Source organism: Numenius arquata, chromosome 10, assembly GCF_964106895.1.
Source record: "Numenius arquata chromosome 10, bNumArq3.hap1.1, whole genome shotgun sequence".
NCBI classification, from domain to species: domain Eukaryota; kingdom Metazoa; phylum Chordata; class Aves; order Charadriiformes; family Scolopacidae; genus Numenius; species Numenius arquata.
The window spans coordinates 21,191,292-21,215,935 of NC_133585.1; the positions used below are offsets into that span (position 1 = coordinate 21,191,292).

Consider the following 24,644-nt stretch of genomic DNA (forward strand, 5'->3'; position numbering starts at 1 on the left):
AAATTAATACAAAAAAGTCGGTCTTATAAAACCCAGGCAATGCAGAATTAGAGTTGCTTGACCTGAGGTAAAAGCTGTTAAGGTAAGTTGTGTTTAACACAGACAACCACAATTCTGCCTTAGCACAAGATTTTAATTTCTAGTCCCTTTGTTATGTCACGTGTATTTAAAACTCTCGTGGCAATACTATAGATTTGCCTGTAGAGCATTAACAGAGTTCCACAATTCTTCTGAATTTCAACCTAACTATAGAACTTTGTGTTAACGTACTGCAGTAACTCCTATCTTTAAGTCACTAATACAGCCCCAGGCTAATGCCATTTTGTCAGGATTTTTTTCTAAATTAATAACAATATGAAGTTTTATATGAATAAAAATAATAAATAATAAAAATAAATAAAATAATAAAGAATAAATGAATAATAAAACTCCTCTCAGCTTTTACACTGAGCATGGGGCAGATGGGATGGAATACCCTGTTGGTCAGGTTTGGGTCACCTCTCCTGTCCCCTCCTCCCCACAGGGGGGACCCCTCTACGCTTTCCCGTTTCCGACCCTCCAACGGGGCAAATAACGAAATGAGCTGCCCTTGGCTGTTACAGCAATAAGTCTAAGCAAGAGCCTCTCTGCACACCGTTCCTTGGCGTAATCAGGTGTTACCGCTCTGAGAGGGAACAGTTTCTGCACAACATGCTGTTGAGTTCAGAGTTTAGTTAGCTAGAAGAGGCCCAGCTAAAAAAGTAAAATTACTGAACAGAAAATTCTTTCTATTTTACCTCAAACCAGGACACGTAAACGTGTGTATTAGGTTTAAGAAGGTCTGCATATCTGCAGTCGGTTATTTTGGATGTAATACACTAAATCCAAGACTTCAGCTTTTGACATCTATGGTAAGAACATGCAATTGTAATTCCGGTGTTTACTGCTATTTCCTTTTTACAACTGTCCCCTTTGTTATCACTTAATGATGTGCTTTACAGTGCTGGAGCCTTTTTATATTAGTCATCGTTTATCTGCGCCCTGTCAGGACCCTGATACAGCTCAAAGGCAGCAAATACCTGTTGCCAAGTGGAGCTGCTGGCTGACTCCTGTGGAGAGCGAGCATTTACCTGCTTCTGAAAAGCACCAGAGCTCTGGATGTCCTTCAGCCGTGAGCACTGGGGCAGGTCCTTCCCTTCCCCAGACTCCTGGCAGCCGTGGAGGTGCCCAGCTCGGGCAGCCTCGGAGTCTGGGAGCTCTGCCCTTGCCCTTTGCTGGATGTGGCAAGAGAACAAGTCATAGGAGGAGAGGCTGAGGGAACTGGGCATGTTTAGTTTGGAGAAGAGGAGGCTGAGGGGGGGACCTCATTGCCCTCTACAACTCCCTGAAAGGAGGGTGTAGAGAGGTGGGTGTTGGCCTCTTCTCCCAAGGGAATAATGGCAGGACCAGAGGAAATGGTCTGAAGTTGCGGCAGGGGAGGTTTAGATTAGATATTAGGAAGAATGACTTTCCTGAGAGAGTGGTCAGGCACTGGAACAGCCTGCCCAGGGAGGCGGTGGAGTCACCATCCCTGGAGGTATTTAAGAAACGTGTAGACGTGGCACTTCAGGGCATGCTCTAGTGCCCGGGATTGTGGGTTTTTTGGTTTTTTGTGTGTGTGTGTGTGTGTGTGTGTGTATGGTTGGACTCAATGATCTCAGAGGTCCTTTCCAACCATGAAGATTCTGTGATTCTGTGGCGTTACAGCCTCCGGCTTGAGGGAGCCGTACCAACACCTCACGGGGTGTTTGTCAGCTCGTGGGATGCTCTGATGTGACAGGAAATTTTTATGAGAGATCTGTCGCTGATCTGTCAATCTGGCTTTTTTTCTGTTTTGACAGCAGAAGCGTGGAGACATCCATTGCCCGTCAGCCCCTGACGAGCCAGCGCGGCGCTTGGCTCTTTCTACTAATGTATCAATTCACCAATGATTAATTGGTTAAACTATTTTATTTAGTGTTGCAGTGGGTGTCCGTGCCCACGTGGGGAGTGAGGGGGTTCTGTGAGGAGAGGCTGGGGCTGCCCCGGGCCGGGCAAAACCGGTTCCAGCCGGTTCCGGGGGCCCCGTCCGAGGGCAGAGTCTGGCCCCTCAGCCGAGGCCAGGGGTGCCCTTGGGAAATGGATTGAAGAAAGGGGAAAATGCCACCTGGCAGCAAGGAGCGCCCCCACAGTGTTCTCCTGGAGAAGCTGGCGAATCGTGGCATCGACAAGTGTACTCTTCACTGGGTAAAAAACTGGCTGGATGGCCGTGCCCAGAGAGTTGTAATTAATGGGGTGAAATCCGTTTTAGTGCCAATCCAGTTGGCGGCCGGTCACCAGTGGTGTCCCTCAGGGCTCAGTTTTGGGGCCAGTCTTGTTTAATATCTTTATTGATGATCTGGATGAGGGGATTGAGTGCACCCTCAGTAAGTTTGCAGATGACACCAAACTAGGTGGGAGTGTTGATCTGCTGGAGGGTCGGAAGGCTCTACAGAGGGATCTGGACAGGCTGGATGGATGGGCCGAGTCCAATGGGATGAGGTTCAACAAGGCCAAGTGCCGGGTCCTGCATTTCAGTCCCAACAACCCCCTGCAGCACTCCAGGCTTGGGGCAGAGTGGCTGGAGCTGCCTGGCAGAAAAGGACCTGGGGGTGTTGGTGGACTGTGGGCTGAACATGAGCCAGCAGTGTGCCCAGGTGGCCAAGAAGGCCAACAGCATCCTGGCCTGTCTCAGGAACAGCGTGGCCAGCAGGAGTAGGGCAGTGATGGTGCCTCTGTACTGGGCACTGGTGAGGCCTCACCTTGAGGGCTGTGTCCAGTTCTGGGCCCCTCGCTACAAGAGGGTCATTGAAGTGCTGGAACGTGTCCAGAGGAACTTCTTTACTTTCAGGGTGGCAGAGCCTTGGAAGAAGCTGCCCAGAGAGGTGGTGGATTCTCCATCTCTGGAGACATTCCAAACCCGCCTGGACACATTCCTGTGCAATCTGCTCTGGGTGGGCTTGCTTTGGGAGGGGGTTGGAGGAGATGATCTCCAGAAGTCTCTTCCAACCCCATAGCATTCTGTGAAGTTATCCTCCTTGGTTTATGATAGTGGACTCTGATTCTGTGCTGTCAGGCAAGGCTCATGTTTCTGAGGCAACTGGTCTCTTGAATTCTTGAAAGGCTGCTGTTCCACCAGAGGTACAAGGCAAAGACTCTCCACGAGGTAGTTATCTCAGAATTAGTAGACATGAGGGAACAGTCAACTTCCTACTTCCTGTTTTATCATAAAAAAGGCTTTGAATTGGTGGGGTTTTTTTCTTTCAAAGATTCAGTACTTCCAGCCCTGAAAATATGTCTCGGAGAACTCCGTCAGCCATTAAACTCTTAAAGTAATTAGCAGCTTTAGAAATAAAACCAGACCAGAAATGATGACTATAAGAGGAAGTGGGCAGTTAATTATTTGCTTTATGGTGTGAACTATAAAATATGAAAACAAAATAGCATCCACACTTGCAACAAACATTTGAATGACTTCAAAGGCGGTCCTTTGCCACCTTCTCTTTTTACAGCATTGCAAATCTTTTTAGACCCTATAGGTTTAAGATGTGCAACGACTTAATGTAGAATCTGGAGGAAAGAAGCGGGGTCAGTGGGTCTGTGTGAAATCAAGGGCCAAAAACGTGCGTGTGATTAGAACAACAGCGGGAGGCAAGGCTAGGAGCAACGTCTGTGTTGAATCCTGAACTGTTTGTTCATTTGTTTTTCTCTTTCGGGTTGATTACTCACAAAGTTTTCTGAATATTAAACTTCAGAAATGATTACTCCTAAGAAGTCAGTTGGACTTCCGTCCTTGCTCTCAATGGGTCTTGATTTCATGCTATTTATCTACGCTAGGATAATTATAAATTGATTCATTTTCAAAATATAATTTTATGGATATTCAGTTGCTGCCAATAAAATATTGGAGAAACAACATCGTTGTTTTATTTGTTTAAAGCCATAAAGCTCTCTGAGTGACTGTGTTTGCATCTAGTAGTATTTATCTGGCACTATTCAAATTGTCATGAAGACGCTCTTAAATGTTGTTTACTTTTGCAACTCATCTTTATTTTCCTTACTGAGTCTGAAAAAGTAGCTTTTCTTTTTTAAATGTTTATATTTATTTCACTAATTCCTTCATTTCCAAGGTTGTTTTTTTTTTTCACCTTCATCTTTTTTAAAACAAATGGGATTCTATCCTCATGCAGACAATCTCTGGAATAAAAATGGAAGTTGGTTTCACTCTCTGTGTGACGCTTGGCATCGATAAAGTAGGGTCTGAGTACATTGTGTCTAAATAGTTCCTCATACCTCAGGTTCCAGGCCAAACAATGGGAAGGAGAGAATGTCAACCCTGCATTATAGACCAGAGCTAAGGAATATTCTTGTATACTTTAAAGTTTTAATGGGTATCTGTCTGTCTCCATTCTTGCAGTTAACTCCAGTTGGAACAACCATCTTTACAGGATTTTCTGGAAACAATGGTGCTACTGACATCGATGATGGTCCGAACGGCCAGATAGAGTATGTCATCCAGTACAATCCTAATGACAAGGTAAATGCATTTAGCTTTTTTTTTTTTCTTTCAGGTGTGTGTATACGTCCTTGAAGCAGCAAATGAACAAGAGGTTGCTGTTGGACTTCATAAAGAAATCCTTTCCTTCATGACGTAGAATATCTTCTCTGCTTATGAGCCTTGCTTGCCATGTACACACAGCTGAATTTACCTTCATGCCTTGCTGTTAGCAGCTGCGTTACGTTACTGGCCCACATTCAAAACTGCAGGCCAACAAATGTCCTAAGTTATGAAGACTGCTGTACCAAAAGCTTTTTGTTGTCTCTGTTTGAAGTGAAAGGAGAACCAGTTTTGTTCTCTTAGAGTAAGCAGGTGACAAAGCAGTGTCTTGCTGTTCCTGACTTCCAGCATGCACTGCCTCATTTCAGCGTTAGATGAAATGCAACTGAGATGTCATGGTGTTGCACGCAACTTTTAATTGCCTTGGAGCTTCGTTAAAGTTTGGGTTGCAGCAGAAATACATGGAGTTTGCAGAGGGATCACAGGGTTGGTGTGATGTGGTATCTTCAGGAGCTGTGGCACAAACTTACATCTACAGTTACTTAGCAGAGTCTGTGATGTAATTTCCAGTCCTCTTTTCCTGGACACCGCAAATATCTGCAACATGGTGAATTTAACAGCCATTATAATTTATTTGCTGAAAAACAAACTGCAATATAAGCACACGATTCAACTTTTGGAGGAAAAAAAGGCTTTCCTTATCTAGAGGAAGAAAAGCACTCTGTACCTCTGAGTGTTTTCTGTGGAGAGATTTTGCAATATTGTATTGCTATTATGTGTTAAACCTACTTAAATGTTAACTACATTCTACACAGACAGAAGGACGGAAAAAAAAATTCTGTGATTAATTTGATAGTAGAACTGGAACCAGGTATCACATCAGAAACCTGTGTCTGTCCCCATAATTCTCCTCCCAAAATGGGTCATTAGTCAAAGCGAATCCTTTGTGCACCTCGGCAGTACCCTCCTGCCATTTGATGCTACACCTTTGCGATCTGTTTAAGCAAATATGTTGGACAAATTGAATTTCACCTGATTTACCCATCCTGAAATCTGAATTTACTAGTGTATGAACATGTGCATCACTGCCACTGTGAACTGGTACCTAAGTGTTTAGCATTGATGTTCTCCACATGTTTACTACTTCATTGCCCTCGTGAAAGCCAGAATAAAGAGAAGATAAGTACAATGATGTGCATTTCTTAATCTCTAATACTTGATACTTTCTACAGTAGTGAGAAAAAATAGATGAAGGCAAGACAAACTGTAGAAACTGAAGACCAGAACTCTCAAATTAGGACAGGTTTTCTGAACGTAACACGGCAAATTTAGCATGGCAAATCAACAAGAAGCAGGATAGTCAGGCTTCAGTTTGTGATCAGTAGTAATAATGTATATGCAAAGAATCAGAGAGAATTTTGTTACATACAGATTATTTATTCTGTACCCTATTTATGTGGGGTTCTTAGGGAGCAAATTGGGTGGGGAGAAAACACAGAAATCTGTTTAAAACCTCTAATCTGACAAGCACCTGCAATTTTGATGTGCCATCCAATAGATCGTCTCATTGTGGCCTGTTTGAAATGTTTTAACTTGGAAGCATGTTCAATTTTGTTGTACTGTTTGAACTTTTGCAGACTTCCAACAGGACCTTTGATATTCCTCTCACTCTGTCCGGAGCAGTAGTTCTACGGGAAAGACTAAATTATGAAGAGAAGACACGTTATTTTGTCATTGTTCAAGCAAATGTAAGTATAGATTTCTGCTACTGATTTAGGTGGAATTTTAATTTCCAAATTTAGATTTTCCTAAGGAAAGGAAAAGTGTTGCTGAAATACCAGGTCTGGTAACACACTTCTCCTGAAGATGTTTAAGATCTAGGTCACTGAAAGCTTAGGCATATTATTACTGGTTAAAAAAGCTGGCTCAGCGTGTAATGACAACCTTTTTGGCACAAGGAACAAGTTGCAAATTTGAGGTACAGCTCATGCAGAAAAGTGCATTCTACTGTCACTAATTGTTCATTTTGTAACAAATCTAGGGATGCTAATTTGATTTCAGATGAGTTTAATGGGTACGATTTAGTTGTATCCTTCAGGTTTGAAATGCATTTTTGTATAAAGAGGTGATGCTTCTTTCCAGGAATATTGCAAGCGTGTATAGATGTTCTCACAGAGTGGCTGGCAATGGATAATGCATACTGGTGATGAAGAAAGGTGATGTTTAAACAGATCTAATATATCTGTCATCTGAGATTTTTGGTGCCTTGAAGGCTGTGAAAGCTTTTTTCCCTTCTTGTCCTTCTGATAATAGCTGTAATGAAAACTTTTCCTCTGCTGCATAGCTCTGTTGTGATACTACTTCATTTGGGGGAAAATGAGAACGCTCTGAAGCAACTTTAAGATAGCTTGCTCCTGAATTCACGCGTTTATATTACTGCCATCTTTCTGATACAGAACTATAAATACATTTTACAGTCTACTTTCCTACGTATTTTGTGGCACGTTCAGCATTACCCCAGTAGAAGGCAGGCTCCAGGGATGTCTCAATGCTTTTTGCACTTACATATGATGGTTTCTGGCCCACACAGCTACGGCTGTTCGAGCAAGTCGTTTTACCTGAGTAACATAACTTGCTGATCTCTTGAACAAGAATATGGGAAGGCTCAGAACTGATTTGGCTTGTTGTTCTATCAATAATTTATTCTGCAGATCACCACTGCATATTCGCAGCTCTTTTCCTTTGATGTCAGAGCTGTGAGCTTCATTAGACGCTGCACTCCTAGAAAAGTAACTGGGGTAGCTGAGCAGGTCATGATTTTTAAGAGGAAGGTATGGGGTACAGCAGTGCCACCACCTCTCAGGAGGAGGGAAGCCTGTCACACTGCAGGAGCAAGTGGTGAAGGCACAGCTTGGGATGCGTGGTGGCAGTATTGCAAAGCAATCTCACAGTAATTTGTGCATTCACAGAATCACAGAATGCTATGGGGTTGGAAGGGACCTCTGGAGATCATCTCCTCCAAGCCCCTGCCAGAGCAGGTCCACCCACAGCAGGTTGCACAGGAATGTGTCCAGGCGGGTTTGGAATGTCTCCAGAGAAGGAGACTCCACCACCTCTCTGGGCAGCCTCTTCCAGGGCTCTGCCACCCTCAAAGTGAAGAAGTTCCTCCTCATGTTTAGGTGGAACTTCTTATGTTCAAGTTTGTGCCCGTTCCCTCTTGTCCTGTCCCTGGGCACCACTGAAAAAAGACTGGCCCCATCCTCCTGACACCCACCCTTTTAAGTATTTATAGGCGTTGATCAGATCCCCCCTCAGTCTGCTCTTCTCCAGACTAAACAGACCCAAGTCCCTCAGCCTTTCCTCATGAGAGAGATGCTTCCAGGCCCCTCATCATCTTTGTGGTCCTTTCGGTATACATCCTTACACAGTAAAGTGTCACTTTTGTGGTATTAGGTTTAGGACCAGAGCTGTGCTGATAGCTTCTATATAATTTTTATATATAATGGGGTAGCTTGTGTGATTGAAATGTCTTGCTACGCCATGTATTTTCTCAAACATACCCAAATGGGACGTGGGAACTGAGCTCACTGAAGTTTTGAGTGCTCACAGATGAGAAACTAAATCTTGACAAAAGGCTTTAGTTAAGCTCTATAGCCCAGCTTTTTTACGAGTTTGCCTTATGCTTTTTCCTTTTTTTTGAATATTGCAGGCTGCATTTAATTCTCTGTTATATGTACTATGCAATCATGCTTCTCTTCCACTGATTACATTAGCAGTGATCATTTATTGTTCTTGTGTCCTGAAGATACTACCTAAAATTTATTGTTCTGTGTCTGTGCCTTGATCCAATATTACTCAAAGGCATGTACTGGGGGAATGTAAAAAAGATTAGTTGATGATGAAGGCTGATCCTTGTAGCTGGTTTTGTTTTTCGTCATTGACCATGAGGAAAGCTGAATTCAGAAATACTCATATGTAGTAACTGTAAACGTAAAGCAGTTCCACGAACTGAATGGACTGCAAAGTAGGGGAAAAAAATATGTAGCTAGTCTGATTTAGAGCAATGACCTATTCCTCTTACGCAGGTGATGATATTAAACAGCATAAATATTTCTAAAAAAAAAAATGGCCTTTTTTCTTTTCTGACAATGTTATCCTAGGATAGGAGGGCAAGACCTAGCTAGTAGTCCTTATATCCCTCCACGAGATGTTATTTTTTTAAAGAAGAGCTATCACAGCAGTTCCTCTGTGAAAATGGAAATATTTTTGACTGTTTTAAAAAATACTGGATAGCCATGCTGTTTCTTCATTATGATAACAAAAGAAAAAAGGAAAGGTGAACTGTTGCTAGTGTGTACATTGTTCAGTGTATAAAAATAATCTGTGTGGCTCCCACAATTCAGGAAAGTGTAGCTTTATTCTGTAACACCTGGAAAGAAGAAAAGGAGATGATAAGGAAATTGCAATAGTCAGTGGTGTCTTGTGTACCCATAGATTTTTTTGGAAAAAAAAAGGCAAAAAGCAAACCCATGATATATTGAGAACACATTGTGCAACATGGAGACTTTTTTGGGATTGCAGCATTGTAGCTGCTTTATTGTGGACAAAAGCGTTCTTCAACATGAGCAGTATAACTCATTCTCTAGACAAATCGGCTTTTGAGTACGGTTCAAAGATCTTAGATCAATCTCATTGCTGTCCTCTGGCTGGTTTGTTTGTGGGGTGGGGAAGGGAGGTGCTAAATCTTTCTTAAACTGCAGCATGCGGAAGGGGAGTGAGCACTACAGTCCAGGGCCTCTCCACTGCCAACTAGAGAAGAAGTAGTTACTGCTTATACTTTCCCTTTCTGTAAATGCAAGTCCTTTTACTAATAGATAGGATTTGATAGAGTTACACAAGGCAGCATAAGAGTGTATTTCAGATGATAAGTAAGGCACTTATACAAATAGGCTGCATTTTTATAGATTTAACAAGACGTATCTTCACACATTTCCTGAGAACTGATTTCTCAAAATGGTATTCTTTCTGAGTGAGAAATGTCTCATGGTATTTCTTATATCAAGAGGTAGTTTTTTTCCTCTTAATTGTATTTCTAAGCCTTTATGAAATCCAGGGCGGTAGCTCTGAGGCTGAAGTTTCTGTAATTAGCTGTTTCCTAGAATCGGGATAATTATGGTGCTTGTATGTTTTGCCTTTAACTTTAAACGTTTTTGTAGATTCTGAATTCAGAAAGTCTCACCAAATGTAACTCATTTGCTCCACAGGACCGAGCCCAAAATCTTAATGAGCGAAGGACAAGTACAACCACCCTGACAGTAGACGTGCTCGATGGGGACGATTTGGGACCAATGTTTCTTCCTTGTGTCCTGGTGAATAATACTCGTGACTGCAGACCTCTCACCTACCAAGCGAGCTTGCCAGAACTGACTGATCCTGTAAGCCCTCTTGATTCTTTTTGCGAATTTTATGTTTGTCTTGCAAGCAACTGTTATCTTTTTCTGTCAATGCAATTGAGAACTGTAACTAGAAAGGTCACATATGCTTTATGCCACTTTTTATGTGCTAAACAAAAGAAAGGCAAGGTAAGATGTACGTAGGAATAGACGATGAAAATCTAGCTTTGATAAAATAGCAAACTGCTCATTCACTACAAGGGGCGAGTGTCAGTGAAATTCGGTAAATTGTGGCATTGCTTTTAGTAATCTGTCCATGTTTTGCTCTCAGAATATCCTGAAGAAGCACTTTTGAGAAGGGACTTGACATGTTGTTCTGTTCAGGGTTGTTACAGACCTTGGGAGAAAGGTATTTGGAATAGAAAGCGTTAGTCGCTCATCCCAGAAAAGATTATGTGTTGCTGTTACCTGGTATCAATCAAGAGGCACTAAAAAGTAACGTGTGTATCTCATGTAGATGCTTGTACTAAGTATGTTGGTTGATACATCTGTTAGGGTAGGGATAAAGGGCAGCATAAGGCTCCATTCACACTGGAAAGTGCACAGTGATTCATAAAAGGAGGAGGTGAGAGCTTCATCATTTCTTGATGCGAGGTGGTGCCAGCTCCCCTTCCTTACAGGGGAACTGCTGCTTGGTATAGTGCAGATGTGCATCTCTGGTGGGTGAGGCAGAAAAATGAATTTTTTAACTGGTATTGATATATTACCTTTGACTTCTGTATTTAAGAATATAAAAAGGAAGAACCAATTGAATCACAGGGTACTGCCCTATCTCATTGACACTGACATTAAAATAACATTAAGAGAAGGTTGAGTATTGACATTAAGATCATGACTTCCCTTGTTCATTGCAGGACACGCTGTCCTGCTTCCTCTGACCAGGAGATGGGAGAGGTTGAGGCTGTCAGCGTGGAGATTACTGCTATTCTCTGCCTTATCCATCTTCCCATTCTGTGCCTCCTAGTCTTTGGCCAACCCACACATGATAGTGTCCTGCTGCAAATATGCTTGAGCTGGGTCAACAAGCACTGCCACCACCCTGCTTGGTTGATTCAGATGATACTCTTAGCGAGTTTCAAAATCTGAACAGTTGTTTTATCCATTTTAGGAGCAGCTGCAATGTAGTCTAATCAATTAGATTAGCAGCTGATCAATTGCTTCTGCACAGGATAACAGTACAGCCTCTAGTTTAATAACCAGTACAACCTCAAGGAGGTGACATAAGGCTTATTGTGATCGAGATGCGTGATTAGTTTGCCTTCTGGATAAGGGAGAGCTAGAGCAAGTTTCAGGGGGGTGGTTTAAATCAGTCTGGACCCCTTGGCAAACTTATGGCAGGACTGGGTCTTTCAGGGCTCATGCACCTTCAAATGTGGTGATTTCTCTCTACCAGAAGATCTCTTCCTAACAGCTGCAGCCTGATTGGTAAGGTGTAGCCAGACTGGAGCCTTGATATTCAGCTTATCACAGCAGCAAATCAGCTGTGAGAAGGAAGGGGAGAGATGTTCCATATTGAACCGTATTACATTGATTTACACTTCCCCTGCTCCCCCCACCCCTCCCCCACCACCTCCTACACCTTTGGTATTTGATAACCTTTGTCACTGATACCTGTTTTCGACTTTGTGAACAAACCCATTTACTTTAAATTTTACATTTATTTGGCTTGGGCTTAGTGTCATTTTAAGGTAACTGGGGAACCGCAAGTTATTCCCCAGCTGAGTTTGTGACCTCTTCAGGGTTACTGGGATACCCAAACTGTGGAGGATGACAGAATATGACCCCATGTTATCTGCACAGATCTGATAAGGTTCCAGTACGGAGGCAGGTGAGGCAGAAGTTATGAATAACCAGTGTTTGGTCCTTACCTCGTTTTTTGTCTGGTTATCATAAGGTATAATGCAAGTCATATAATTTTCCTGATAGAGCTCTCACAGATGGAAGGAATCCAGCTCACTCTCTGTTCCTGCCCTTGGTCAGGCATATATGCTGCTCTGAAAGACAAAGCAGTGTCTACTGTAGGAAAATCTGACTAGTGATTAGGTGCTGAGGTGCAAAATGTATTCATTCAGCTTCATAAGCTACAATCTGTTCAGGTGTCAGCTTTTTTTGTTTTCTTTTTGCCTTTTTTGCATCAAACTGCACCTTGAGAAATCTGATGTATGAAAGGAGAAAGCTGTTCTGTTGATAAACTACCAGCTATTTGCTGTTTATCTATTTGTAGCACTGCAACTGTTTTGATAAACATAAGTGGAAGAAGGATGTTTGAACTCAAAGTTTTACCTTGGTACCTCAAATATTTACTTGACTTCTAAGTTACAATTCATTTAGAAGATAAGGATGGTACCTAAGAAGGTTCAGCTAGTAAATATATGTATTACATTTGTCCTGCAAACAGCAATATAATAAAATGCAGAGAAGCCTGAGTTGTCTAGACAGTGGACTTGGGCGATGCTCTGATCTGGCAAAGCAGCCTGGGTAGAGGAACCTCTTTCAGAGATTGGTTGGAGATTTCTGCATGATGTAAAACCATTGCTTTGCACCACGTAGACAAGACCTGGCTGGTTCTGGAAGGCTGTAAGGCTATAACTATGTTCTCAGGGTATATAGAAGCTGATAGCGACCAATACGCTCCTCAGAGTGGTTTATCTGAAGTTTCTTGTACCAGTGGTTTTTTTTTTTAAAAGATTAATCTTTACTACACTGTCGGTGTTGAATCTTCCAGTGGGTATAGCATGCTGAATGCTGTTTGCTGAAATTTTTTGAATTGTAGCTACTACATAGGCTAAAGGACTATTTTTAATCCAACGTTGTCATTTTTTTATTTGCTTTTTAATTTTTCAATGAACATGAGAAGGAATATTAATGAATCTAGAACAAAGAGCCTTGAAGTATGAATTGTTTGGAAGCAGTAGCCTGAAAAAGTAGTTCTGCTTTATAGGGCAAGATGACCCCTAAAGTAAAGAATTTAATGTAACCGGTAAGAATAACATTTTTACTTAGTCTTGCGTGATCACTTACCTTGTGGAGACCAGTGAGAGTGGTGTTCCTCAGGGGTCAGTACTGGGACCAGTGCTATTTAACATCTTTGGTGACACAGAGAGTGGGCTTGGGTGCACCCTCAGCAAGTTTGCCGATGACACCAAGCTGTGTGGTGCTGTCGACACTCAGGAGGGAAGGGATGCCATCCAGAGGGACCTGGACAGGCTGGAGAGGTGGGCCCATACAAACCTCATGAAGTTCAACCAGGCTGAGTGCACAGTTGTGCGCATGGGTCGGAGCAATCCCAGGCACAAATACAGGTTGGGCAGAGAATGGCTGGAGAGCAGCCCCGAGGAGAAGGACTTGGGAGTGTTGGTGGATGAGAAGCTCAACATGAGCCAGCAATGTGCGCTGGCAGCCCAGAAAGCCAACCCCATCCTGGGCTGCATCAAAAGAAGTGTGGCCAGCAGGTCACGGGAGGTGATTCTACCCCTCTGCTCTTGTGAGACCCCACCTGGAGTACTGCGTCCAGCTCTGGAGTCCTCAGCACAGGAAGGACACGGACCTGTTGGAACGGGTCCAGCGGAGGGCCACGAAGATGATCAGAGGGCTGGAGCACCTCTGCTATGACGACAGGCTGAGAGAGTTGGAGTTGTTCAGCCTGGAGAAGAGAAGGCTCCGGGGAGACCTTATAGCCCCTTCCAGTACCTGAAGGGGGCTACAGGAGAGATGGGGAGGGACTCTTGATCAGGGAGTGGAGCGATAGGACGAGGGGTAATGGTTTTAAACGGAAAGAGGGGAGATTCAGATTAGATACTAGGAAGAAATTCTTTGCTGTGAGGGTGGTGAGACCCTGGCCCAGGTTGCCCAGAGAAGCTGTGGCTGCCCCATCCCTGGACGGGTTCAGGGACAGGCTGGATGGGGCTTTGAGCAACCTGGTCTGGTGGGAAGTGTCCCTGCCCAGGGCAGGGGGGTGGAACTGGATGATCTTGAAGGTCCCTTCCAACCTAATCCATTCTATGATTCTATGCTTTTTAGTATATCTCCATCCGTTCATTTACTGAGGAAAAAATCATATTCCCTTTCCAAGTTTCTTTCTCATAGTTGCTCTAAAGCAGTTGGATCACACCAACAGTGAAGAATCCACGTGCTTTGTTTATGGTCTTTGGCTGATGGAGATGGAAGAGGCAGCAAAATTAATGGATCTCTTTGTTACCAGAGAAGCAATTTATTTTCCTGAAGAACAATCTCAAGGGTTACACTATGCCTTCTGAGAATTGATCTGACTCATGGAAGTTTTAATAATATTATTAAATCTACTCCAGGCAGGGCAGAGTGCTGTATAATTACTGTTTATACACTTGTAAAAACCTGTTTTGCATTTCTGCTATTTTCACAGGCAGTGTGAATTCCCTCAAAGCTGTAGCTCTTCCAAGCAGAGCCAGAGGTTATCTGATGGTCCTCTCTGGGTGTGCGTATAGAATGAAATGTGGTAGTACCTTCTCGGTCAGCTGGGTGCTGTAACCGGCTGAGCTTTGCCACAAGGTGTGGTGTTCTTCATTGGTGGTTGTCTGGTTTTGCGGATGTCACTTCTGCAGTGTCACCAGTGAGCTACTGTAATTAATTGCTACAGTGGCGTCATTAAGTCTGTGATCAACTAGATGATCTTAAAGGTCCCTTCCAACCTAGACAATTCTATGATTCTATGATCGCAGCTAAGGTCATATAAACATCAGTGTCCCTGACATCAAATGCTGGTGACAGGCTCTTGCAGCTTGGTAGAGGAGGTGGAAACTCACAGTTCAGAGTAAAGATACTTTGGATGTTTTCATAGCGCATTATCTCTTCTGAATGCTTAATTCTGTGGTAGGTGAGTGGTGAGGGCTAAAGTGCCTCACCGCTGCTGAAGCCTGGGCACAGAGCTAAGTTACCAGCCTGTAATCCACACCTTAGATTATGTATTGCTTCCCTGGGCAGTAATTTGCTTGCACAGTGCTACCTGTTGAGTCTGGTTCAGTGCCCGTGACAGCAATGGAGTAAGCTGCTTTACAGGTTCCCAGGCTAGGAGGGAAAAGAAACAAATCTGCTGAGTTCCGAGTCCTCTAGTAATCATTGCAAAAATTATTGTCTTGCAGGAAAGACACCAAAGCCCACAATAAGACAGCATTTGAAGTCCTCATTTGAAGCTCTGACTCATAATACATGTGCAAATTCTTTGGATTTCCTTCAGGGAAATGCAAACTATGTTTTCAGTGATGTCTTACAATGAGCTGGCATAAACTTCTCAAAATTCAAGTTCCACAAGCCAAATATATTGCCTTATAACAAAGAGAAAAGAAGTGTCTGTGCTGGATGAAAGGATGCATGTATGAACCTCCTCTCTCTGCTCATCGGTCCATGTAGTTCTGTTTGGTTCCTGTCGCTGTCCTGCTTTCTCTCTAGGAATGAATTTTTTGTTGTCAGCTGAATTTCCATTTCTGGGAAAACCTGTGATGTTTGTTAGGTTTTGGTTGGTTTGGGGGTGGTTTTTCTTTATATATTTTTATATTTGCCTTAGTATTTTGTGTCTGATCAAATCTGGTAATTAATTTATTTTTTTTTTTCATTGTCTCGGGAAGACTTCAGTCAGTTAGCATTTATTAATATGTGCAAGTCATCAAATAGAGTTAAAAAAATATAACCTCATGAACCATCTCATAACATTGGAAAGATAATTTCTCCTTCTTTCCCCTTCAGTCTATTCCTGTTGTTTATGAAGGCTTTGTCCATTTCTATACTCAATTTTTTCCACCATCGTGCAAAGAAGGAAAGCCAATTAGCAGTAAAATATAGGTTTATTTAGACAGTTACTGGACTAGTTTTGCAACAAGCTGAGTCATTTGGGGTTCTGTAGGGTAATTATCAGTCCGTATGAACACTAATAATACTCCATGATGTCTACAAGGCTTTCTTTGTACTAATTCAAGACTCAACGTTTTAAATACCTAGCTGCATTATGAGATATTACTTATTAATGCCTCACTGATGTGTATTTCTACACAGAAAGTATTTATTGTTTGTCCTCAGGATCCTTAGGAGTTGTGTCAGCAGGGACCTTACAAAGTCTGAGGGCTCAGCTGCCCTGTTGAGGAGACACTCAAGGAAATGGGTCTGAGCAGAGGACTGCTAGATGAAAGGCTAAAAAAAAATAAAAATAAAAATAAAAATCTCCAAAGAATAGTGTTGTTGAGGGGGGTTAAAAAAGACATCGAAGAGCAGGAAGTGCATTTAAAGCCCTCAAGCTTTTATTAGCAGGAAGGACCTCTTTAGGTAGATGAGTTTCGATTCAGGGGAAGAAACCTGAACTTTTAAGAGGTGGTATTGTGACCCTGCTGGGTAAAAGCCTTGCTTGATCAGTCAGGGAGCGAGTCCTCCCTGCAGAGCACTGCACATATCCTGTAACACATAGTTTTGAAACTGTGGAATTGCATTGGAGAAGAAAAAAGGAGTTTGGTGGAGGACTGAAGTAATTTGATTAGTGAGTGGGGCAAGTGTTGGGAAGCCAGGACACCGCCCTAAGTAACCAGGTTTAATCAGCTCTGTACAAATTAGTTCTATGCCTATTATTGATAGCTAATTAACATTGCAGAGGATGTGCAGGACCTCTGGGCTTGAGGATGACAACCACTTAATTCTTTCTAAAGTAATTTCATTGCAGTTCCTTGCCATCTGACTGTACAAATCCCAATTCCTTCCAAATAGAAAACCTCCTGGAAATTTTCTTACAGAGACATGTTAATTTAAAACTTGGTGCAAAAAACGTAATGTCTGAAACTTCTAGAAACAGCATCGCCCCATCTTAGCTATAAAGGCAGGTGCTAGTCAAAGAATAAAGTTCATCAAAATGTTCTGAGGGTGTTTTCTTTAGTGTTGGGGGTTTTATTATTTTTTTTTGCTGTGGGAAAGATGTACATACAGAAGACATTTTATCCAGGTATCTAGCACGCAAACTAAAACCAAATAAACTTCCCTGAGGTTTGAGAGAAACTTGCTAATTCAGCTTGAGCTTCCATACAGAGGCCCAGTAAGATTTTTGTGGCACTGAAACACACAGTCTTCATAATTTGGCAAATAAAAAATTTAGTCTGAGTTGAAAAGTGAATACGTGTGGTTAAATCAACTTTAATAAAGTCTTTCAATGTGTCAGGAGGCTGCATTTTTTTACCTGTGTAAAGTGTAAAATCTCACAGAAAAGCAGGAATGCTTATCCCTGATGAAAATGGTTTCTTTCTTGCCTTTTCTGGTAGGCACGACTGCTTAAAGTCAAATATGCATGGGAGTGAATTTACCCCTACTGACAGTCAAACTGCATAAAGCTAAAAAATAAGGTTAAATTGCCAGTTGTTCTTGCCAAATCATTTTTTCTTGGTTAGATATGGTACATTTAAAACTGCAAGTATTCATGGCCAATTTAGGAAGTTGTTAGTTTCTGAGGCGGTTGTTTCTCAATATGCCCTTTTTTTTCTTTTGCCTCATTTTTACTAAGATTTGGAATCTTTTATTGAAACATGGTAAAAGAGGTTTGCCAGCTTTTGGCTTACTCTGCCTTTGTATGAACTGTGCTGTTGATTTAGTTGCATCAGGCATCAGGAAGTTATTTGAGATTTTATTTGTTTCTAATTATTCCTTTCTCAGCAAAATAGATGCTATCCAATTTTGGGGACTAATGCTAAATGATTTTGGAGGGGATGGTATTTACACTTCATCCTGGAATTAACACCATGATTGAGCGCAATTATGTCCGCTGGCGTAAGTGAATGTTTAAAGTGCAGCTTGGGTGTGTGGCTTCCAGAGAAAATAGAGCTTTCATCACCAGGAGAACCGCATGTTTCTCTTTGGTAAGGAAAGAAGTGGCTTTGCTTTTGAACAGGCAGCGTTCAGCTCTGCAGCGGTACCTGGCCCTGAGGCTCAGCCTGAAATGGGAGGTATGCCGGGGTGCTCGAGGAAGGTCGATGTTCACAGGTCTTGCTGCCTCGCCCAGAGGATATGCTCTGTCTCTCTCTTGCGTGGAAGTTTTTTGTTGCTTTTCCCTCCATCTGTTTCCTTATCTCTTCCTATGTTAGGAACTGATCTCAGCTTTGAATTCAGATGTGTGTTTCTCGGTAATCAATACATGGGAACGCAGCAAATTCCTTATTAGCTGTGCTGTATTCATCTTTGATTTCAACTACACTCGTGCTGCCTGAGGAGATCTCTTACATTTACCAATAATGAACCCATGGGTTCTTTGTATCTAATGGTTTCAGGGCTTTCTAGGAAAGAGGAATAAGTATAAGCATGCTTTGGTTGTAAAGAAACGTTTAGCTGAGAAAATGAACCTTTAACAGCTATTATTTCAGAGTTTCTGTACAGTCTATATGACAAATGATTAAAGTTAACAGCTTATATTTTGTTTAACATTTCTCCAGCCATTCTGTAATGAATGTAGTAGCTCCATAGCATAGAAAATCAGGCCTCTTGTACACGATAGACAAGGCTGTTAACTTTTCGGTTTTACCATATGCACGTGTTGTCCAGCTTTGTGTATGAACTCATTCTCATATTTAATGCTGTAATCATTTTGCCTTTTCTTCACAAATACTCCTGTTTCTGAGCAAATGTTGGAAAAATAGCACTGGCAAATCAGTATTTGCTACTAAAAAGTTCATGCACTTTCTTACCCGTAGGTTGTATCTTAGAATATTTATTTAGAAAAGCCTGGCAATTGTTAGACTAATATCTTTGGTGAAAGATGGCATCTGCTGTCAACTGTTGAGCTGTAAGACGAATGAGTCCCTATATATTTACTACCCAGAACTTATTTGGTAGACAGGGCAATGGTGTTGCTTCAGTCATACTGCTGTATCTATACATTCTTGGGTTGCTGCTTGTTTGGTAAATTAGAAAAGAATCTCTCTTGTGTCTGAGGATTTGAGTAGTCCTTTTGCCACTACCTGAAGGATGAGCAAATTGACCCATTTTTCAGGTATTAATTTTTCATTAGCAATTTAGGTAAAACCTGAAACGCAGATTAGGAAAGGGAAAATGAAGATTGATTTCTGTGACACGTATGCAGTTGTCGATGTATTTTTTATTGAAAAAGGCAAGTTGTTCTGGCCAAGTTATTTGCAGTGTAGTTGAGCAGCAGATAACAATTTTTCTAATTAAATTTAAGCATAGATGCATGATGAACTGATAGGCAATCTTGAATTGCTTTGGAAGTCAGAAAGCAATTCAAAAGCAATGATAAAATCCTCTCTTGGGTGCAGTTTCCCCTCCAAAGTTTATGAATAAACTTTTCATTCACATTTTTTTTACCCTTTCCACTCTAATGACAGCCATACAGACGTCACTAAATTGGTGGTAGGTTCAAGGTAACAGACAATGTGAAACAAGCAGTAGCATTCACAGTAGATTTAGTAGCATAGGGGTTTTTGTAACTTGATATTGGTGATTTTGAATTAACTCTATGGAAATTACTCTTACAGCAAAGTCAAAATGGACAGCTTGGATAAGCTATTGATTATCTGCTAGTGCGTGATAAGGAGTCGTAAAAGGTGTTTTTAAGTCTTCTGCTATGATTTGTCCCTATCTTTTCCTTTTTTATAATTGATTGTCTGTCTCCCGTATGCAATCTCTTGATAAGTAGAGCCTTTTTTTTTAAAGGGAATGTCACTGAAAAGTAGTGAAGCATGAAGTGGTTAAAATTAAAAAGATAGTGATGTTACAGGTAATTAATTTTTAGGTATTTGGGAGTATATGAAGACGGCATGTCTAATTAAAAAGAATTGTCAGTAAAATAGTCAGTAGCTTTAATATGTGAATACATGAACCTAAGAATTGTTTTCTGTAGTCTCTCTTAGCAGGCAGGCAAGCACTTCCCTTGCTTGATATGTTGATCAAGCAGGACAGTCACTGTTCAGTATCCAAGATTAACTTGTGATTTTAAATATAGATGTATTTCAGATAAAGAAGTTAACTTGGCTGCTTTTCACTTCAAGAACAAACAAAACCATGCTTTTCACTTCTGAAATGTAATGAATTTTTAAGGAAACCACATTTCAGTTATTGAAAATACTGTTTCTGGTTGAGAAGAGGCTGCAGAATGAATACAGTCTGAAAGATACTTTCCTGCTGGTGACTTTAACCAAGCTGTGTTTCAGAAATAGAGTTGATGTCTATGAGCAGGAATAAAGTGATATGGCATAGTCTGAGTGCAGGAAACTTGCTTTAAATGTGGGATTACCATAGTGGAGACCTTGCTTCGTATGTTTGGTAAATACTGGAAAAGGGGGGAAGAATAGTGAATAGCATTGAAAGATACAACAGGAAGGCCACATATTTTTTATAACATAAAGGAATTGGTTGAGCAAGATTTGCATCTTTCAGGTTTTCACTATTACTAATATTTATTAAAATGCACAAGTGGTGGTTTTAAGGGGAAAAGGATCAAGCCTGACTGAAAACTGAGAATTTTGGACAATATATAGTAAAAAATGAAACAGGAAAAGAAAGTATCATTGCAGGTCATCTTCAAAGTTGTGTTTGGGGTGAGAAAAACACATTTTGTTTATTGCCTGGAATGGGTTGTCCACTCAACCGCAATACACAGTGCCTATGGGGCTCCCTTGCTGGCGCAGGAGGAGCAGGAGCTCTGGTAGTTCAGCAGAGACCCAGTCTGGGCTGGATATTTCCCTAATGGTGAAACCAGGCACATTTTCCAGGTATTTGTCAAGCTGTAAAGTGAAATTTTAGAGGCTTAATCTCAAATCTGATTCATTCAATTATCAAGAGCAAGAGGTGGAATAAACTGATTAAAATGGCTGATTTTATCATATGCATAATTTTCTTCTTTTTTCCAAATACGGAAATGTTCCATTAATTGTCTGATATTTATCATCATGGTTAGTAACTTACTGGGAACACTAATGGGAAAATACTAAATTCTTATAGTTTCGTCAGAAGCTAAGAAGAACAAGGGTTCTGATTGTGCTTGGAAGAAGTAACTGGGGAGCTGCAATTAGAAGTAATTTCCTTTCAGAAATGTAGATGATCTGCCTTGATTCAAACTTTTGTCTGGCACATCAGCCACATAAGCCAGATATATGAAGTGTTTGAGAGAGACCACTGGGGTTCCTGGGTAGGTTTGAAGTGTGCAGTAATACAAGATCACTAGCATAAACTACCTTCTTGTTGTGTGGCAGAACCAATGCCAAAAGTATATTTAATTCACAGAATCATAGAATTGTCTGGGTTGGAAGGGACCTTTCAGATCATCTAGTCCAACTATCAACCGAACTCTGATAAAAACCATCACTAACCCATGTCTCTAAGCACTAGGTCAACCCGGCTTTTAAATCCCTCCAGGGATGGGGCCTCAACCCCTTCCCTGGGCAGCCCATTCCAAGGCTTCAGAACCCTTTCCCTGTCAACATCTTTCCTACTATCCAATCTGAACCTCCTCTGGCGCAACTTGAGGCCATTTCCTCTTGTCCCATCGCCTGGGACTTGGGAGAAGAGACCGACCCCCCCTGGCTACAGCCTCCTTTCAGGGAGTTGGAGAGAGCGAGAAGGTCTCCCCTCAGCCTCCTTTTCTCCAGGCTGAACACCCCCAGCTCCCTCAGCCTCTGCTCATGAGACTTCTTCTCCAGACCCCTCACCAGCTCCGTTGCCCTTCTCTGGACCCGATCCAGCCCCTCAATGTCTTTTTTGTGGGAAGGGGCCCAAAACTGGACACAGCACTCCAGGTGGGGCCTCACCAGTGCCCAGTGCAGGGGGACCATCACCTCCCGAGTCCTCCTCCCCACGCTGTTCCTGAGACAGGCCAGGATGCTGTTGGCCTTCTTGGCCACCTGGGCACACTGCTGGCTCATGTTCAGCCCACAGTCCACCAACACCCCCAGGTCCTTTTCCCCCAGGGAGCTCCAGCCACTCTGCCCCAAGCCTGGAGCGCTGCAGGGGGTTGGTGTGACCCAAGGGCAGGACCCGGCACTTGGCCTTGTTGAACCTCATCCCATTGGCCTTGGCCCATCCATCCAGCCTGTCCAGATCCCTCTGCAAAGCCTTCCTACCCTCCAGCAGGTTAATGAACTACAAACACTGCCAGACACCGCAGTCTCAGTTGAAAAGATTTTGCTGCTTCATCCTGTTGTATTCTTTGTTCATTCTCCAGTTTTCATTTTTTAATTCGTTACAAAGAAGAAAAAGAAAAAACCCCACCTGCCTTGTAACAAAGACGACTTTAGCATAATGTGTGAGATCACACAGCTTGCAAGAATAATTACATGAGAACAGTAGGAAAGTGTGATTCCTCACTTTTGCGAGATATCCCACTCTCTGGGGTTTGAACCTGCCTCGCTCTCCGTGATGTCATTAAGGAATTTCAGATACGAGGTGACTGAGCCTTTCTCTCCTCAAACACTCGAGCTTCAGGGGAGAAAGCACCATCTTTGTCTCGTTCTGAGCTCTGGCATGTATCTTGAATATATAATCAACTACTTGTGTGATTTAATTGCTGTCTTGGATATTTGCCATGACAAAAAAAAAGCCACTTTTAACAATATGCACGTCTGTTTTCTGTTTCATCAAACATTGTTTGTTACAGTGTGAAGTGGAGCTATTGTCACAAAGGAAGCATATGTATTAATTTATTTGATCCTTAAATGTCATTTAGAAACATTTAAAGGTTTTAAATGCTGACATTTAGACAAAATACTTTTGCAGTGAACTTAACTTCAGAAAAATTCTCATCTGTGTCATAACACTGATCCTTGTAGCGATAATTATCATTTCAATAGCTAGGCTATCCCATCAAGCTATAAACGAGCTGTTCATTAAGGGTCATTGCAAGGAAGCGAGATTTCTCTTTTCAGCTTGTTCTCACAATGCAGAGGGTGCAGATTATATTAGTTCTTCAATTAATTGAATAGTGATTCATCAGTTTAAGGTTTTGCAGATATGTGACGGGTACACTTACAGGTAATGGGAAATAAAGTAAGAGAGGGAGTTTCTTCTCTGGGCAGAAGCGTTCCCCCTCGGAGGCTGCAGGAAGCACTCTGAGAGCTCCTTCCTTTTCGATCACCACCGAGTCTTGTGGCCTCTCACAGGAACAGGGCAGCAGGATTCGCTGTCACCCCATCGTCAGCAGTTGTGTGATGTTAAGCACCTGCGGGGATGTAATTTGGCACAGACTTCCTTGCCAGACTTGGCATTTGCAGGATGGCTCTTAGTAGCAATGTAGTCATGGCAGCTCAGAGCTCAACTTGGGCTGCGGCACTTGGTTTTTTGTTTGTCCCTGGTCTTCTGAGGCTAACTTGGGAGTCTCCTTGGCCCACTGCAGTCTACGGTACAGATGTACCCAGGGGTCAATACTCAGCCCAGTCCTGTTCAACATATTCATCAATGACCTGGACGAGGGGACAGAGTGTACCCTCAGCAAGTTCGCTGATGATACCAAACTGGGAGGACTGGCCGACACTCCAGAGGGCTGTGCCGCCATCCAGCGTGACCTGGACAGGCTGGAGAGCTGGGCAGAGAAGAACCTAATGAGGTTCAACAAGGGCAAATGTAGGGTCCTGCAGCGGGGGAGGAAGAACCCCAGGCACCAATATAGGTTAGGGATGGATCTTCTGGAAAGCACTACTGAGGAGAAGGATCTGGGAGTCCTGGTGGATAGCAAACTATCCATGAGCCAGCAATGTGCCCTTGTTGCCAAGAGGGCCAATGGGATCCTGGGCTGCGCAGGGAAGAGTGTGGCCAGTAGGTGGAGGGAGGTCATTCTCCCCCTCTGCTCTGCCCTGGTGAGGCCACAACTGGAATACTGCATCCAGTTCTGGGCTCCCCAGTTCCAGAGTGACAGGGAACTACTGCAGAGAGTCCAGTGTGGGGCGACTAAGATGATGGAGGGATTGGAGCATCTCCCTGATGAGGAAAGGCTGAGAGAGCTGGGGCTCTTCAGCCTGGAGAAGAGAAGGCTGAGGGGAGACCTTATGAATGCTTACAAGTACCTAAAGGGTGGGTTGAAGGAGGATGGAGCCGGACTCTTTTCAGTGGTTCCCAGTGAGAGGACGAGGGGCAACGGGCACAAGCTGGAACTTGGGAAGTTCCATTCAAATATGAGGAAGAACTTCTTTCTGGTGAGGGTGGCAGAGCCCTGGAACAGGCTGCCCAGGGAGGGTGTGGAGTCCCCTTCTCTGGAGATCTTCAAGCCCCACCTGGATGCCGTCCTGAGTGATGTGCTCTGGGCAACCCTGCTTTGGCAGGGGAGTTGGACTGGATGAGCTCTAGAGGTCCCTTCCAACTCTGACAATTCCATGATTCCGTAATGTGTCCTTGTTCCACTTGTTGTTGTTGTTGTGTTCCCAAGGCAGCACTGGCCCTTGAGGGGCCAGCAGCCTTCCCAGCTGTGCCGGCCAGGCTGGGATCACACCAAGGAGGGAGCAGCCAGAAGAGCCTTGCTCTCCCAGCCCAGCAGCTCAGTTCTTCCCAAGTGCCCTGCCCCGCTGTCTAAAATGTGAAAGAAGCCGTAGAGAATGTGTTGTGCCAAAGAGCATTTCCCTGCCTCCAGCCATGGGCTGCGCGATGCAGCGTAGGGTAGG

At 42.9% G+C, this 24,644-nt stretch overlaps 1 protein-coding gene across 2 annotated transcripts in view; it reads left to right on the top strand.

Moving 5' to 3' along the window:
- Positions 1 to 24,644, top strand: part of PCDH15 (protocadherin related 15) — a 383,455-nt gene that overhangs the window by 104,186 nt on the left and 254,625 nt on the right. For both annotated transcript variants that reach the window (XM_074155034.1, XM_074155035.1), the window contains exons 5-7: positions 4,454 to 4,573; positions 6,232 to 6,342; positions 9,859 to 10,029. In XM_074155034.1, coding sequence (XP_074011135.1) covers positions 4,454 to 4,573; positions 6,232 to 6,342; positions 9,859 to 10,029 — 402 coding nt within the window. The remainder of the gene's footprint in view (positions 1 to 4,453; positions 4,574 to 6,231; positions 6,343 to 9,858; positions 10,030 to 24,644) is intronic.